The sequence below is a fragment of the Tupaia chinensis genome, unplaced genomic scaffold (genome assembly GCF_000334495.1).
Source record: "Tupaia chinensis unplaced genomic scaffold, TupChi_1.0 Scaffold000168_1, whole genome shotgun sequence".
In the NCBI taxonomy this organism is placed as follows: Eukaryota; Metazoa; Chordata; class Mammalia; order Scandentia; family Tupaiidae; genus Tupaia; species Tupaia belangeri.
Window position 1 is genome coordinate 559024 of NW_006159643.1, and position 14554 is coordinate 573577.

At 42.8% G+C, this 14554-nt stretch overlaps 1 protein-coding gene across 1 annotated transcript in view; it reads left to right on the plus strand.

Annotated features, from left to right (window-relative positions):
• Positions 1–14554, plus strand: part of MYRFL (myelin regulatory factor like) — a 109911-nt gene that overhangs the window by 15730 nt on the left and 79627 nt on the right. Inside the window, exons 3-5 of the mRNA XM_006146200.1 lie at positions 3681–3748; positions 3845–4100; positions 4845–4936. Coding sequence (XP_006146262.1) covers positions 3681–3748; positions 3845–4100; positions 4845–4936 — 416 coding nt within the window. The remainder of the gene's footprint in view (positions 1–3680; positions 3749–3844; positions 4101–4844; positions 4937–14554) is intronic.

Sequence of the window (14554 nt, forward strand, 5' to 3'; positions counted from 1 at the left end):
TGGATATAAAATTCTGGTCTGACTGTTTTGATCTAGTCCTTTCAGTCTTCTCTAGCATTTAGAAAATGTTGTACTGACTCTGGAGGTTTTGATGAGAAGTCAGTTATCATTTCAATTGCTATTGTCCTAATATGCAAGGTTACTTTTCTTTAGCTCCTTTTGAGAAGTTTCTCTTTATTTTTGATTTACAATGAGTTAACTCTGATAACCCAGATGTGGTTTTCTATGTATTTCTCTTGCTTGGGATTTGCTGAGCTTCCTAAACCTATGCATTTATGTCTTTTTATCAAATCTTAAAAGGTTTTTGCCCATTCTGTCTTTATTTTTTTTTTTCTGTTCCATCTTCTCTACAGGTTTACAAATCTCTTTTTCTCTCTCATTTTAAAAATTTATATTTTATGCTATTCTTTAGGTTAGTTGATGTCTATTGATCTCTCTTCAAGTTTCGTTGTTAGCTCAACCAGTGATTTTTTAAACAATTTATCGCGGGACCAACAGTTAGCATAATGGCTATGTTGCTGGACTCCCACGTAGTCGACCGTGGTTGGAGTCCCGGACCCGGTGGCTTAAACTCAAGCCAGGCGCATGTGCGTGTGTGCCCAAGATCCCGAGAGGAGAATGGAGGAGAAGAGATTGCGGTGTAGCCATCCCCCCGGGGGGTGATTTCTTGCTTTCTGTCTCTCTGTCTCTCTCTGTCTGTCTGGCGAGCGCATGCGCCCTATAGCAAAAACGTCTCCCCCCACCAAAAAAAAAAAAAGATCTCTATTGCTAGAATTTTTTTTCAGTTTTAGAATTTCCGTTTAAAAAAATTAGTTTATATTACTTTTCTGAGATGTTTGTATTAAAATAAAAAATCTCTTCTCGCCTCTCTGTCTGTCTGGCGAGCGCATGCGCCCTATAGCAAAAACGTCTCCCCCCACCAAAAAAAAAAAAAGATCTCTATTGCTAGAATTTTTTTTCAGTTTTAGAATTTCCGTTTAAAAAAATTAGTTTATATTACTTTTCTGAGATGTTTGTATTAAAATAAAAAATTCTTTACAAGTACCTGTTCCTCTACTCTGTTTAGTTATAATAGCTTGAAGATTCTTATCTGATAATACAGTCACCTTGGATTAGCTCTGGATTGCTGTCTATTGATCTTTGTTTCTTTTTTTCTAGGGTAGATCACATTTCCCTGGTTCTTTGTTCAGTAATTTTTTTTTCCAGAAAGGAATTGTATTTATTCATACAATCAAAACATCAGACAGCCACAAGAGTAGTAGTGGGGAAGGAGGGTAGGCAGGGCTAACGGTCTGTTCGCAGCCTGTAGTTTCCTCAGTGTTGGGGTAGGGAGAAGGAGTAGTCTTAATCTTTCTTCACTATGCCCACCTTTCATTTCTTACTGGGAAGGAAGGTAGAGCTGTCTCTCCAGTCATAACCTTAGGAAGTTTGCCTTTTCTTAGGATCTGGAGGCCTGAGCCCTCAGATTCTGCCTAGTAGCTTGATTCTCAGTCACTCCCTGAGATAGGTGCCAGGGACCATCTTACTGCCTCAAGCTTTTACTTACTTGGGCAGTGAGTCAAATGACCGTCTTACCTCATCTGTTCTGAGGGTCCCTGCTTCAAGCTTTCACTTACTTGGGCAAGATGTTAAATGACCATCTTACCTTGCCCAATCCCAGGATTTGAGGACTTTCCTCCCCTCCAGTTCCCAGGAAGGCGATGAAGACCATGAATATTGAGATTTCTGCTTTATCTTCCAGCCCCGGTACTCCTGCTGACACGTGTTGAGCATGCAATGAGCTGCCCAGCTTTGAGCTTCAAAAGTGAAAGAAAGAGTAGGGCTGACGTGGGGTCTGGATGCCTGGGTCTGTTCGGTAATTCTTAATTGTACCCTGGACATTTCTGAATATCTAGATTCTTTTGTATTTTTCTGAAGAGTATATAAACTTGTTTTAGCAGGCAATTACTTTGCTTGGACTCAGACTATGAAGTCTGTTTCTTAGGAGTTCAAATTTCAGGCCAGTCCTTTTATCCTTTGGTTGGTGTGCAGTCAGCACCCCCACACGGATGACTCAGGAGTCACAAAAGACCTGGACAGACTTACATTTAGAATCTGGGCGTCCTTCTCTGTGTATCTCTTTCCTAAGATTCCCTCTTACTTTTCAGTAGCTGTGTTTGCCCCAAACTCTGTTTCTGGTTCTTCAAGCCAGAAAGACTATGGATATATATATATATATTTTTTTTTTTTTTGAGATATTTTTGATATAGGGCATGTGTGCTCACCAGAGAGACAGAAAGTCCCCCAGGGGGATGGTCACGGTACAATCCCTTCTCCTCCACTGGGTACACATGCATATACACCTGGGATGAGTTTTATGTCACTGGGTCTGGGACTCGAACTGTGGTCGACTACATGGGAGTCCAGTATCATAGCCAGTATGCCAACTGCTGGTTCCAATGTTAGAGGTTTCTGAACATGTCGGTTCTTTCATTGTTCACTCCTGTTTAAGAAATTCTGTGCCCTATAACAAAAAAAAAAAAGAAAAAAGAAATCTCTCAAAAAAAATTAAAAAAAAAGATTTTCACACTTTTTAAGTATTTTTTTAACAGAGATATTTTTGCTATAGGATGCGTACGCTGGCCAGAGAAAGACAGAAAGTGAGAAATCACCCTCTGGGGGGATGGCCACACTGCAATCCCTTTTCCTTCATTCTTCTCTCAGGATTTTGGGCATGTACACACATACACCTGGTGTGAGCTTAAACCACCAGGTCCAGGACTTGCACTTCGGTCAGCTACGTGGAACTCCGGTAATGTAACCGTTACACCATCTGCTGGTCCCTGTAGAGTATTCTTTAAGTAAAATTTAAGTTGCATCTCAATACATAAAACAAAATAGGAATAATTTTCTTTCCTAGGTATTTAAACTTTTTCTTTCATAAAACTCCTGAAATGCTTCTAAGACCTTTGTGATACACCTCAGGGCACAGAGAGAAAAACCATAGCTTTAACGACATTTTACATGATCTTAGCCCAAACAGTATGAACCACTATCTCGCTCTGGTCTAAGTACATTAAGAATATTAAGAATAATCATATTACGCTTTATTGCACATCCACAATGTTTGGGGCATTACGTTATGGGCTTTCTGTCATTATCTTACTTAATTCTTACAACGATGTTGTAAGATAGAAGTAATGATAATTTCTGTTTTTTTTTTTTTGGAGAGGTTTTCGCTATACTCGCCAGAGAGAGAGACAGAAAGCGAGAAATCATTCCCCAGGGGGGATGGCCACACCGCAATCCCTTCTCCTCCATTCTCCTCTTGGGACCTTGGGCACGCATGCACACTCGCCCGGCGTGAGTTTAAACCACTGGGTCCGAGACTCGAACTGCAGTCGACTACATGGGAGTCCAGCGACATAGCCATCACGCTAACTACTGGTCCCGTAATTTCTGTTTTGTAGGTAAGGAAACGGAGGCTCGGAGGGGTTAAGTACTTGCTTACAGATACACAGCTAGGAAATGGACAAGCTGGGGTTCAAAGTCCGCTCACTTAACCATGTCCTGTTACTGGGCATGGCTGAGCCCTCACTCTGCAACTGTCACTGTGGGCACTGTACACTGAGGGCTGTCTCTTGTGACAAAAATACAGAATAGAGTGAAACAAAAGAGAAATGCATGTCTCTACTCCTCAGGCAACGCCAGCTCCCAGATACCCCACCCTATTCTGCATCAGACCCATGCTCTCCTCCACAGATCAAAGGTGAGTGTGGTGGTCCCCTTCTGCAAACCTTGCCCTTACTCTTCCTAGACACTGGGTGGTGACAAAGAGGCACGTCCTGCTCTTGCCTTCCCGCAGGTGCATGCTGCCGGACCCCGAGGCCCACAGCTGGGAGGACTCTGGCCACTCTTCTCCACCCCGCAGCTGTTCCCGGGATGTTGCCTGCACACCCACCCCTGAGCACTCTGGGAAAGAGCAACTCCGGCCAAACCCAGAGCAGCTTTCACAACTGCTATCCGAACACCAGTCATCCCGCCGCCCCGCTGCACCAATCTGTGTTCTCCCATCTGGGGAGCTGTTCTAACCCCCAGCAGCCTCTGTGCCACAGCCACAGGTACGGAGCAAGACGTGTAGTTCTGCGAAAGCTCCGCGGAGAGCCTCGGAGCAGCCTGCTCCCTCCCCACCCCCGGCACTGACGTGGAAGGACGGCGGAATCCCGCCCAGGAGGTGGCAGTGTTGAGACACACAGAAACAGGACATTGCAAGGCCCCAGTGTTCTTGGCTTAGACAACCTTTTAATTAAAAACCTACTGAGCCTAAGGTCCTCATTCAGCAAAAAGCTAAAAATGTCAGAAGTGTACAGGGGAATTCTGGGTAATGCACGGAGGACTGTTTGCGTGCGCAGCCTGAGCTAGACTACTCGAGGGAATGGGTGAATGAGCGCTGGGAAAAATCTGTCAATTAAGCATTAACTAATATTCTTCTTTCTTCCTTCCTCTCTTCCTTTCCTCCTTTTTATTCCTCCTTAATCTAGAAAGTAGCAGGAAGAATAAAAGTCAGAAATTGTGGTAAAACTCCATGTGTAAAAGAATTCTTAGGTGCAAAATGTACATCTATATTTTAAGTCTATTTTCTCTGCCTCAGTGAGACTTTCCTTTGAAAAGGTCAGTTTTTTAGATGAATCTCAGACACACTGGATAAAGGAAACCTATGTTTCTGACATGTAGGGTTCAAGGAACCTTAGCTGATTAGAATGAGACTTAGGAGAGCAGTGTGCGGAGACCTGGGAAAGATTTGATGAAAAGCAACTTTGAGATTGAAGAATAATCCTAACCTTCATTTTGGTTTGTGGTTTTAGAGCCTCATTGCCTCCAACCAAGAAGAGAAAGCACGCACAGGCACTGGACGACTCCGGGGACTGCCGAGAGTGGGCCTACCACTCCAGACCAAGTGAGCAAACCTGGGTGGTGACAAAGTCGGTGCCACCACAGTCTCGGCTGTTAAGGCTTTCTGCTAGCCTGTGAGCAGCCCTACAGAATCTGCTATTTCACAGATGGGCGATGGTGGGCTCTGGGAGTTATTTCTTCTCTCTTGACTTACCTTCCATGCAGGAAGAGCTGCCGTTCTCTCTGGTACAGGTGAAATGCCAGTCTTTCCATATCAGGGGAAATATGTCTCAGGGGACCTCCTTGGGTCTAGGACTGGGGACCCTGTGCAACCTGGCAGCACCTTCAGGCATGCCTATTGCTTTGTCTAGAGCAATTCCAGTGTGCACAGAATTAACATGAAGATCTTAGGAAAGCATAGATTTGAAGTTGGGACTTGAAATCTGTAAACTTTTTTTGAGAGATTTTTGCTATAGGGTGCGTGCACTCACGAGAGAGAGAGAGAGAGAGAGAGAGAGACAGGCAGAAAGTGAGAAATCATCCTTCCAGGAAGTATGGCCGTGCCTCATTCCCTTCTCCTCCATTCTCCTCTTGGGATCTTGGTTACTCATGCACACATGCCCGGTGTGAGTTTTTGTTTTTGTTTTTTCTTTAAATAATTATTTTATTCAACTTTATTTATTTTAATTTGACCAGAGAGAGACAGAGCAAGGGAGAGAGGGAAAGTGAGAAAGCAAGCCACCAGGTGTGGGACTTGAACCATGGTCAGCCATATGGTAGTCCAGAGCCCTCAACCACCATGCCACCTGCTGCCATTCCCCCCCACCCCCATGAACTGCTGTCGACTACATGGGTGTCCAGTGTCGTAACCATTATGCCATCTGCTGGTCCCAAGAGCTGAAGTTCTAACAAACTCTCAGGTGATGCTGGTGCTGCTAAAAGGTACTCAGAAAAGCAAGACTTTAGAGTAATTTCTCCAGTGGAAGGAAAAGGTGGAAAGTTGAGTTTTCTTTGCATTCCTTTCAAATCAGCAGGTTCCCAGTGATCTTTGAAAGTTTGTAAAATCACTAGGTCTTTTATCAGAATCATCTGATGCCCAAATGGTCAGCCTACCTAGATTTTCATCTTCTACAACACATGTGACACATCTTTTTTTTTTTTTTTGGAGTTTTTTTTTTTGTCTGTTTGTTTTTTTTTTTTTTTTTTTTTTTGCTATAGGTCGTGGGTGCTTGCCAGAAAGACAGAGAGAGACAGGGAGACAGAAAGCGAGAAATCACGCCCTGGGGGGAATGGCCATGCTGCAATCCCTTCTCCTCTGTTCTCCTCTCAGGATCCTGGGCATGCATGGACACGCGCCCGGCATGAGTTTAAGCCACCGGGTCCGGGACTCGAACCGTGGTCGACTACATGGGAGTCCAGCGACATAGCCATTACGCTAACTGCTGGTCCCTGACACGCTATGTTTTGAGCTTAGAGAGCTGATCAAGTTGCAAGCAAATTAGTCTTTTGGGGCCTGAAGACGAACTTCAGAATTTTCAGAGTAAATTCTGTGGTACTTACTAGGGAAAAGGATAATACTCCCAGCATTGTAAACACTCACCTGTAGTCAGTGCAAGCAGTGCCCCAGATTTATGATACCAAGTCCCATTTCTTCTATCGCCATGTGTCAGTTAGCAAGAAGTCCAAGATTCCCCTCTTGGGGTTCCTTCTCCCATTACTAACCCTAGACTCTAGCGGTGTACACTGCTGTGAAAGGAAAGACGACATCTCACTAGCTGCGGTGCTGCCTTTGCCTTTAACGGCCCCACAGTGAGAGCTGGTCCTTTCAGGGATGTCTGTTCTCAGCTCCAGCATGCCCTGTTTGGGCCTTTCAGGGGACAATGACTTCACCTTCCCCGGGGTGTGCCGTGGCAGAATTGCACTGGGCATCCAGCCCTCAGATAAACTAAACCTCTTACTGCTTTCTTTCCTTTTATACAGATCCATCATGACCAGCAGCTGCTCAGCCTCCCCACCCCCCTAATCCCTGGAAACCACAGAATACAGTTCCGGCCCTCATAACAAACTACTAATGAAAGCCGTCCTTTTGGATATTACAGAGCTTTATGCTCCACCTTCCTATGAGAGGTTACTCTAATTTCTTTAGAAACCCCTGCAATAAGTTGCAGCTTCTTTATGATTCCCAAAGATAAAAAGGCTGAGCAAACGCCTAGCCAGGCGAGGAAGCCATCTGCTCCCTCTCCTCCAGATGCGCAAGCTCACTGAGGGATCCTTCCAAGAGTTTCTTCGTCAAGCCTGATTATTGTTCCAATTGTCCTGGCTATTTCAGAATTCAGCTTCATCCTGGGATGGTTTTCTGCTGCCTGTCCTGGAGAGGGCATTGATTTTTTGCCACCTTCAGAGAATAGCTATGGAGGAATAACTGAAATGCCCCAATAAATAGGGAATCCTGAATCCCTTATGCCCTATTCAAAGGTCACTGGAAAGCTGACTGAAGCCAACAGATAACAACTCCAGAATGAAAATAAGCAGGTTCCCAGGGCAAAGGGGAGGGGCAAGGGAGCAGAGATTTAGTTAATTCAAATGCCATGTTTTAATTACACTGAATATTTTTAGCAAAAGTCTTCTCAAGGAGCACTTATATTTGCTCATTTTTAGATGTTGCAGAGGCCAAAGGCTTTTAGAAAGCTCATGGGGAAATAGCCCATTGGTAGAGGAAGGAGAAACTTATGCCAGTCTTGCAGGTGTGAGTAGGCCTGCCAATTTTTGATGGGAGATGTTCTAAATTCATAAGGCTATCTGGCAACATTCTTCCAAGTGGTACATTTTGGTCAGTGGTTCCAAGATACCCCTTTGTAGGGCTCAAAATGTAGAATTACTGCGTTGGTGTGGGCTGATGTAAAATATTGCTAGACAGAAAGCGGTAGACACTCTAGCCCCACTTTATCTGGGATCCAAATACAAGAGAGTCACTGTCCTCAGAGGTTTCAACCTTCTTACAGGGTAAGCCTCAAATACAAAAGGATTTGAGTCCCAGAGCCAAAGCCTCTGGCCTCCACTGAGAGGTACACTGGCTGAATTTACCCTGAAGAGACAGAAGTCTCAACCATTCAGCAATTACGAACTCCCACAGCCTTATTTTCTTTGTTTCTCAAATGAGAAATTCTTTCTTTCTTCCTTCCTTCCTTCCTTCCTTCCTTGTTTCTTCCTTCCTTCCTTCCTTCCTTCCTTGTTTCTTTCTTCCTTCCTTCCTTCCTTCCTTGTTCCTTTCTTTCTTTCTTTCTTTCTTTCTTTCTTTCTTTCTTTCTTTCTTTCTTTCTTTCTTTCTTTCTTTCTTTCTTTTTCTTTCTTCTTTCTTTCTCTTTCTTTTCTTTTTATTTTTTCTAAGCTTTTGCTATAGAGAGTGTGCACTTGTCAGAGAAAGACAGAGAGACAGGGAAAGTGAGAAAGCACCCTTTAGGGGGATAGCCACACCATAAATCTTTCTCTGTTTTCCTCTCAGGATTCTGGGCATGCACCCACACGCGCCCTGCATCTTTTTCAAATCACCGGGTCCAGGACTCAAACTGCACAGTCAGCCATGTGGGATCCACTGCCTTAGTCTCCTTGCCACTTGGTGGCCTGAGATTCACCATTTTTACTGTACCTATCTCCAAGACTTTTTAAAGGTTATGTATACAAAAATATTTTGAAGAAAATTCCAAAGCAAGTCATCAGTTTTCTCCAAAAGGTTGAAACGTGGGCGTTTGCTGCCTTCATACTTCTGCTTCCTTCTTCTGTGAGATATTCTCACAAGATCCTCAGTAGAACATGAAGGGAAGAAGTAGGATTGGTTCTCAGCTCTTCCACTTACTAGCTGTGGCACTGGGAAATTTATTTTAGGTCTTCAAACCTCCATTTCCTCATTTGTTAAATGACATTAAGAATCCTTTCCTCATAACCATTTTTAAAATCTGCTTAGAAGCATCTGCTAAAGCATGTCCTACAAGCCAGTGACTCCACACCCAGGAATATACCCAAAAGAAATGTGTACATACGCCCACCAAAAGATATAGACAAGACTATAACAGCATTGCTTATAATAATCACAAACTGAAAATATTCCAAATGGTTATCAATGGTGAGATAAATTGTGATATATTTGTGTAATGAGGTACAAAACAGCAATGAAAACAAAGAACTGCCATCTGTAACAATAATGGATGAATCTCGTAGACATAATGGTAGGCAAAAGAAACCAGATATAAGTATATACCATATTCCATTTTTTTTTAAAGAAAGATTTTTGCTATAGGGCATGTGTGCTCACCAGAGAGACAGAAAGCGAGAACTCACCCCCAAGGGGAGTAGCCATGCCATAACCCCTTCTCCTCCATTCTCCTCTTGGGATTTTGGGCATGCACGCACATGTGCCCAGCATGAGTTTTAAGCTACCAGGTCCAGGACTTGAACTATAGTTGATTAGGTGGGAGTCTGGTGAGATAACCATTATACCATCTGCTGGTCCTGCCATATTCCATTTCTATAAACTCCTCTACTGTGGTAGATCTCAGAACAATGGTCAGACTTGGGCAAGAGAGAATAATAATTGGAAGGGGACATGTAGGTATCTCCTGGAAGGGTGAAAATGCCCTATTTCTTCATCTAGTGGTAGTGTGGGCAAACGATTAAGTCATTGGGAAAGTAATGATGTACTTTTCTATACAAAAATGCATCATGACTTTGATGACCCAGTAAATCTGTCTGCTTTTACTCACGGTCAATGAAATGAGAGGCAGAAGCTGGACAAGGTAGTTAATTTCTGCAACCAGGTTGCATATACATAGTCAGCAGTCACCACCCAACTGTCTTGAAAAGCTCAATACATTCTCAGTATTTATGGATACAAGATACAAGCATGTGCAAATCATCTCTTGCTGCAATCAGAGCTAATTGCTTTTCCCTAAGTAATTATCTTGGTTACTGTTGTACTTCAAATATCCATTCCTGGTTTCTTATCTGACCATTTCTCAAATAGATCTCCCCAAGACTCAGCACTTGGTCAGATTGTTCACATTAGAGGCCTTAAGTACAAAATGGCTAATAGGTTTAACTAGTCCTGCTAAAGCCATTAGCTGGCCTACTCCAACCCCCCATTGTCATGTGCACCCATGATTTCTGTTGCAGTAGTATTTTATTGTGAAAAAGCCAAATGGCCTCTGCATGATACCTTTTGTCCTTATGGAATGATTGGGTCATGAGCTTTGATACAATCAGAACATCCTAAGCATCATATGAACACCAAACATCCAGACAGTAGTATCAACAGTCTTCCTATTCCTGTATTTCTTAGTGGTTTGAAGCCAAGTTGCTTGCTGTATTTTCTCAACACTTATTTCCACCTGGATATACGTCTATAAAAACAGGAAGTATTAGCATACAAATACCACCTTGTTTGGCTAAAATATAACCTGATGCCATTGTCTAGTACTACTTTTACTAGAAAATCTAAAGACGACTGCAGATCACTTACATTTGGTAGTTTCATTAGCCAAGAGTAACAGAGTCTTAGATAAATTTTATAGTACATGCTGGTAGGCTACAACTCCCCACCAACATAACAGAGCATAGCCAAAGAAATATTCATCTCCATTAAGTACACCTTCTGGTAACCCCTCTGAATTCTAGTGAGAAGTCTCATAGTACCGGTCCAGTGCTCAGTCTCAGTAGAACTGAGTAAGAAGCTATAGACTGAAAAATCTTAACTAAAGCATTAATTTTCCAAGCCAGCCCAGGGCTACAAAATTGAATAACTGTCATGACTTGGTAGCTGATTTTCATTGAAAAAGGAATTTTATTAGGTCTTAGATAGGCTCAGCTTCCCAGGTATCTTGGTGTTTGTTGGCTTCTGCTTTGGGTGGAGGCATGGTTTTACTCTTGTGTGATGAATCTGTGCCTTGATTCTCCACTGTTGATTATACACAGAGCTTCTGTCCCCCCGCCCAGAGATATTTTTGCTATAGGGCACATGTGCCTGTCATAGAGACAGAGAGAGAAAGAGAGAAATCACTTCCCACGAGGGATGGCCACACAATGAACCCTTCTCCTCTATTGTTCTCTTGGGATCTAGGGCACATACACATGCACCTGGCATAAGTTTCAAGCCACCAGGTCCAGGACTCGAGCCACAGTTGACTACATAGGAGTCCAGTGATGTAAACATTACACAATCTGCTGATCCCAACCCTGAGATTCTTAATATTTCAAACATACTTACTAAAGTTTTATACAAGCAGAATTCTCTAAATAACAATTCTTATCATCAGACATACTAGCACAAGGAAACACCACTGTTTTCCTGGCTCAGTTGAATCAGGGTAAACACAAACGACTATTTTGATTCTGAAAACTTTCACATTTTCCCCTCCGGATCATGATGTTTAAGATGAATGATAAACTATGGTTATAATTATGTTTCAATTATCTCTGGGTTCCAGGATAGACCTTGTCCCAGTTGTTGGTTGGGTTGTTCCACACCAGAGAGGTGACTGATGAGTAGGAGCTAGTGCCAAAGTTCTTTTTGGCCACATCTGAGCAGCAAGGAAGGCTCAGAGGGAGTGGCTCTCAGGCCAAGTTTATTCAAAAATCAATTGATCTTGGGGGAACCAGCAGTTAGCGTAATGGCTATGTCGCTGGACTCCTACGTAGTCGACCGCGGTTCGCGTCTCGGACCCGGTGGCTTAAATCTCACGCCAGGCGTGTGTGCGTGCGTGCCCAAGATCCCGAGAGGAGAATGGAGGAGAAGGGATTGCGGCGTGACCATCCCCCCTGGGGGGTGATTTCTCGCTTTCTGTCTCTATGTCTCTCTCTGTCTGTCTGGCGAGCGCACACGCCCTATAGCGAAAACCTCTCCAAAAAAAAAAAAAAATCAATTGATTTTGAGACCAGCAGTACGTGTAATGGCTATGTTGCTGGACTCCTATGTAGTTGACTGTGGTTCGAGTCCTGGACCCGGTGGCTTAAAACTCACGCCGGGCATGTGTGCATGCGTGCCCAAGATCCCAGGAGGAGAATGGATTGCGGCGTGGCCATCCCCTCTGGGGGGTGATTTCTCACTTTCTGTCTCTCTGTCTCTGTCTGGCGAGCACACGTGCCCTAGAGCAAAAACCTTCAAAAAAAAAAATCGATTGATCTTCAACTTGTCAGGAACCTGCATTCAGGTGTGTTGTCCATGTGGATCTATTTTGAAACTATGGATAACTTAAAATAGTGAAAATTAATATAGCCAAGTTGATGGACAGTTCATGAAATGATGTAATTGACAAAAATTCAGTTATTTCTATTGCATATAGTATTTAAAGAGAACCACCAGATTTTGACTGATGGGATCACATATCAGTATCATCAGAACTTTAAAATTTTTACATCATCTTAAGAACACATATAGCAATAACTTATTTGTGTAAATACAAACTGGAATGGGACTTAGCATTACTTTACTAATTGACAGCATCTCCCATATAAATATAGGCCTCTACGAAATGAGGTATACATCCTTTGAGGTTTTTCAGGGGTCTAACTGGAAAATCAAAAATCAAGTTTTAGGTAAAAACTGTTTAATTTAGAATTTGATATTGAAGAAGTCTGTCAAACTGTCAGAAAACTTATAGCATTTGATCAAAACAAGATCATAGGTCACTGAGAAATGATAGTTGTTTATTTAACCAAAGTGATAATTAAAATATTTTAGTATCAGGACCAGCAGTTGGTGTAATGATTATGTCGCTGGACTCCCATGTAGTCGACCGCGGATCGAGTCCTGGACCTGGTGGCTTAAACTCACTCTGGACGCATATGCGTGCGTGCCCAAGATCCCTAGAGGAGAATGGAGGAGAAGGGATTGCGGCGTGGCCATCCCCCTGGGGGGTGATTTCTCACTTTCTATCTCTCTGTCTCTGTCTTTCTGGTGAGCGCGCATGCCCTATTGCAGAAACCTCTCAAAAAATAATTTAGATCAAATATAGAAAATTATATTGTAAAAATGTTTAAACTTTTTTTTTTTTTTGGAGAGATTTTCACTGTAGGGCGCGTGCGCTCGCCAGACAGACAGAGAGAGACATAGAGACAGAAAGCAAGAAATCACCCTCCGGGGGGATGGTCACGCCGCAATCCCTTCTCCTCCATTCTCCTCTCGGGATCTTGGGCACGCACGCACACGCGCCTGGCGTGAGTTTTAAGCCACCGGGTCCGGGACACGAACCGTGGTCGACTACGTGGGAGTCCAGCGACATAGCCATTACGCTAACTGCTGGTTCCCAAAATGTTTAAACTTTTTAAAGCTTAACTTTTCCAAGTAATCCAAAACCTGAATAAACAAAACCACTCTTAGACAAGTTATCAAGATGCAAAGAAAGAGGCAAGCAGGTGGTGTGGTGGTCAAGGGCTTTGGACTCCCACATGGCCGGAAAATGTCTTGAGTCCTGGACATGATGACTTGCTTTCTCACTTTCCCTCGCTCTCACTCTGTCTCTCTTTCACTCTTTCTCTCGCTCTCACTCTGTCTCTCTCTGGTCAAATTAAAATAAATAAATAAATGAATAAATAAAGTTAAATAAAATAGTTCTTAAAAAGAGATGTAAAGAAAAACTTCGTGTAATATACTTGCTTTATACTAAGAGGGCAATACTTTTTAAAAAAAGTATTTTTTTAGCACAAGTGGCAAACTCCCCCATTTAACTTTAAAAAGGGGCACTTTTAAGTTTTTCTCAAAGTTTTAGCCAACTTGTTATATACAAAATATTTTTCATAAAATTATCCTTATCAGTCTTTGCAATATTTTCTCAAATTCTTGCAAATAACTTGAGCCTTCAATAACATGCTTTAGACAGCATTTTAATCTTCTTTCCATTCACAAATAGTCAAATATTTTATTTTAGCATAAGAATTTACCACACAAAATTATTTCCTATACAGAAATTGTCTTTTTTTTTTTTTTCTTTTAAGGGAGGTTTTTGCTGTGAGGAGCATGCTTATCAGAGAAAGAGAGAGAGACAGAAAGTGAGAAATCACCCCTTGGGAGGAAGGCCATGCTGCAATCCCTTCTGCTCCATTCTCTTGGGATCTTGGGCATGCACACACTTGCACCCAGTGTGAATTTCAAGCCGTTGGGTCTGGGACTCAAACCATGGTTGACTACATGGGAGTCCAGTGTTGTACCCATTATGCCATCTGTTGGTCTCCAGAAATTTTCTTTTCTTTTTAGCAAAAATACATCTTCACACCTCTAACTTTGTTTCCATGTTTTCCCCTACTGTTTTCTTTCCATCTTGTTTCTTTTCTTCATAAATTTATTTCTGGAAATAACCTTAAATAACCTCTGATTTAGACAAAAATGATTTTCTTTTCTCAATAAAATACATTTTTATGTCTTGCTTATTATAGAACTTACCAAAAACAAACCTTGGGACCAGCAGTTGGCATAATGGTTACGTCGCTGGACTCTCATGTAGTTGACCGTGGTTCGCACCCTGGACCCGGTGACTGAAACTCACGCTGGGCATGTATGCGCCCAAGATCCCGAGAGGAGAATGGAGGAGAAAGGATTGTGGCATGGCCATCCCCCCTGAGGGGTGATTTCTCACTTTCTGTCTCTCTGTCTCTCTCTGTCTTTCTGGAAAGCGCACGTGCCCTATAGCAAAAACCT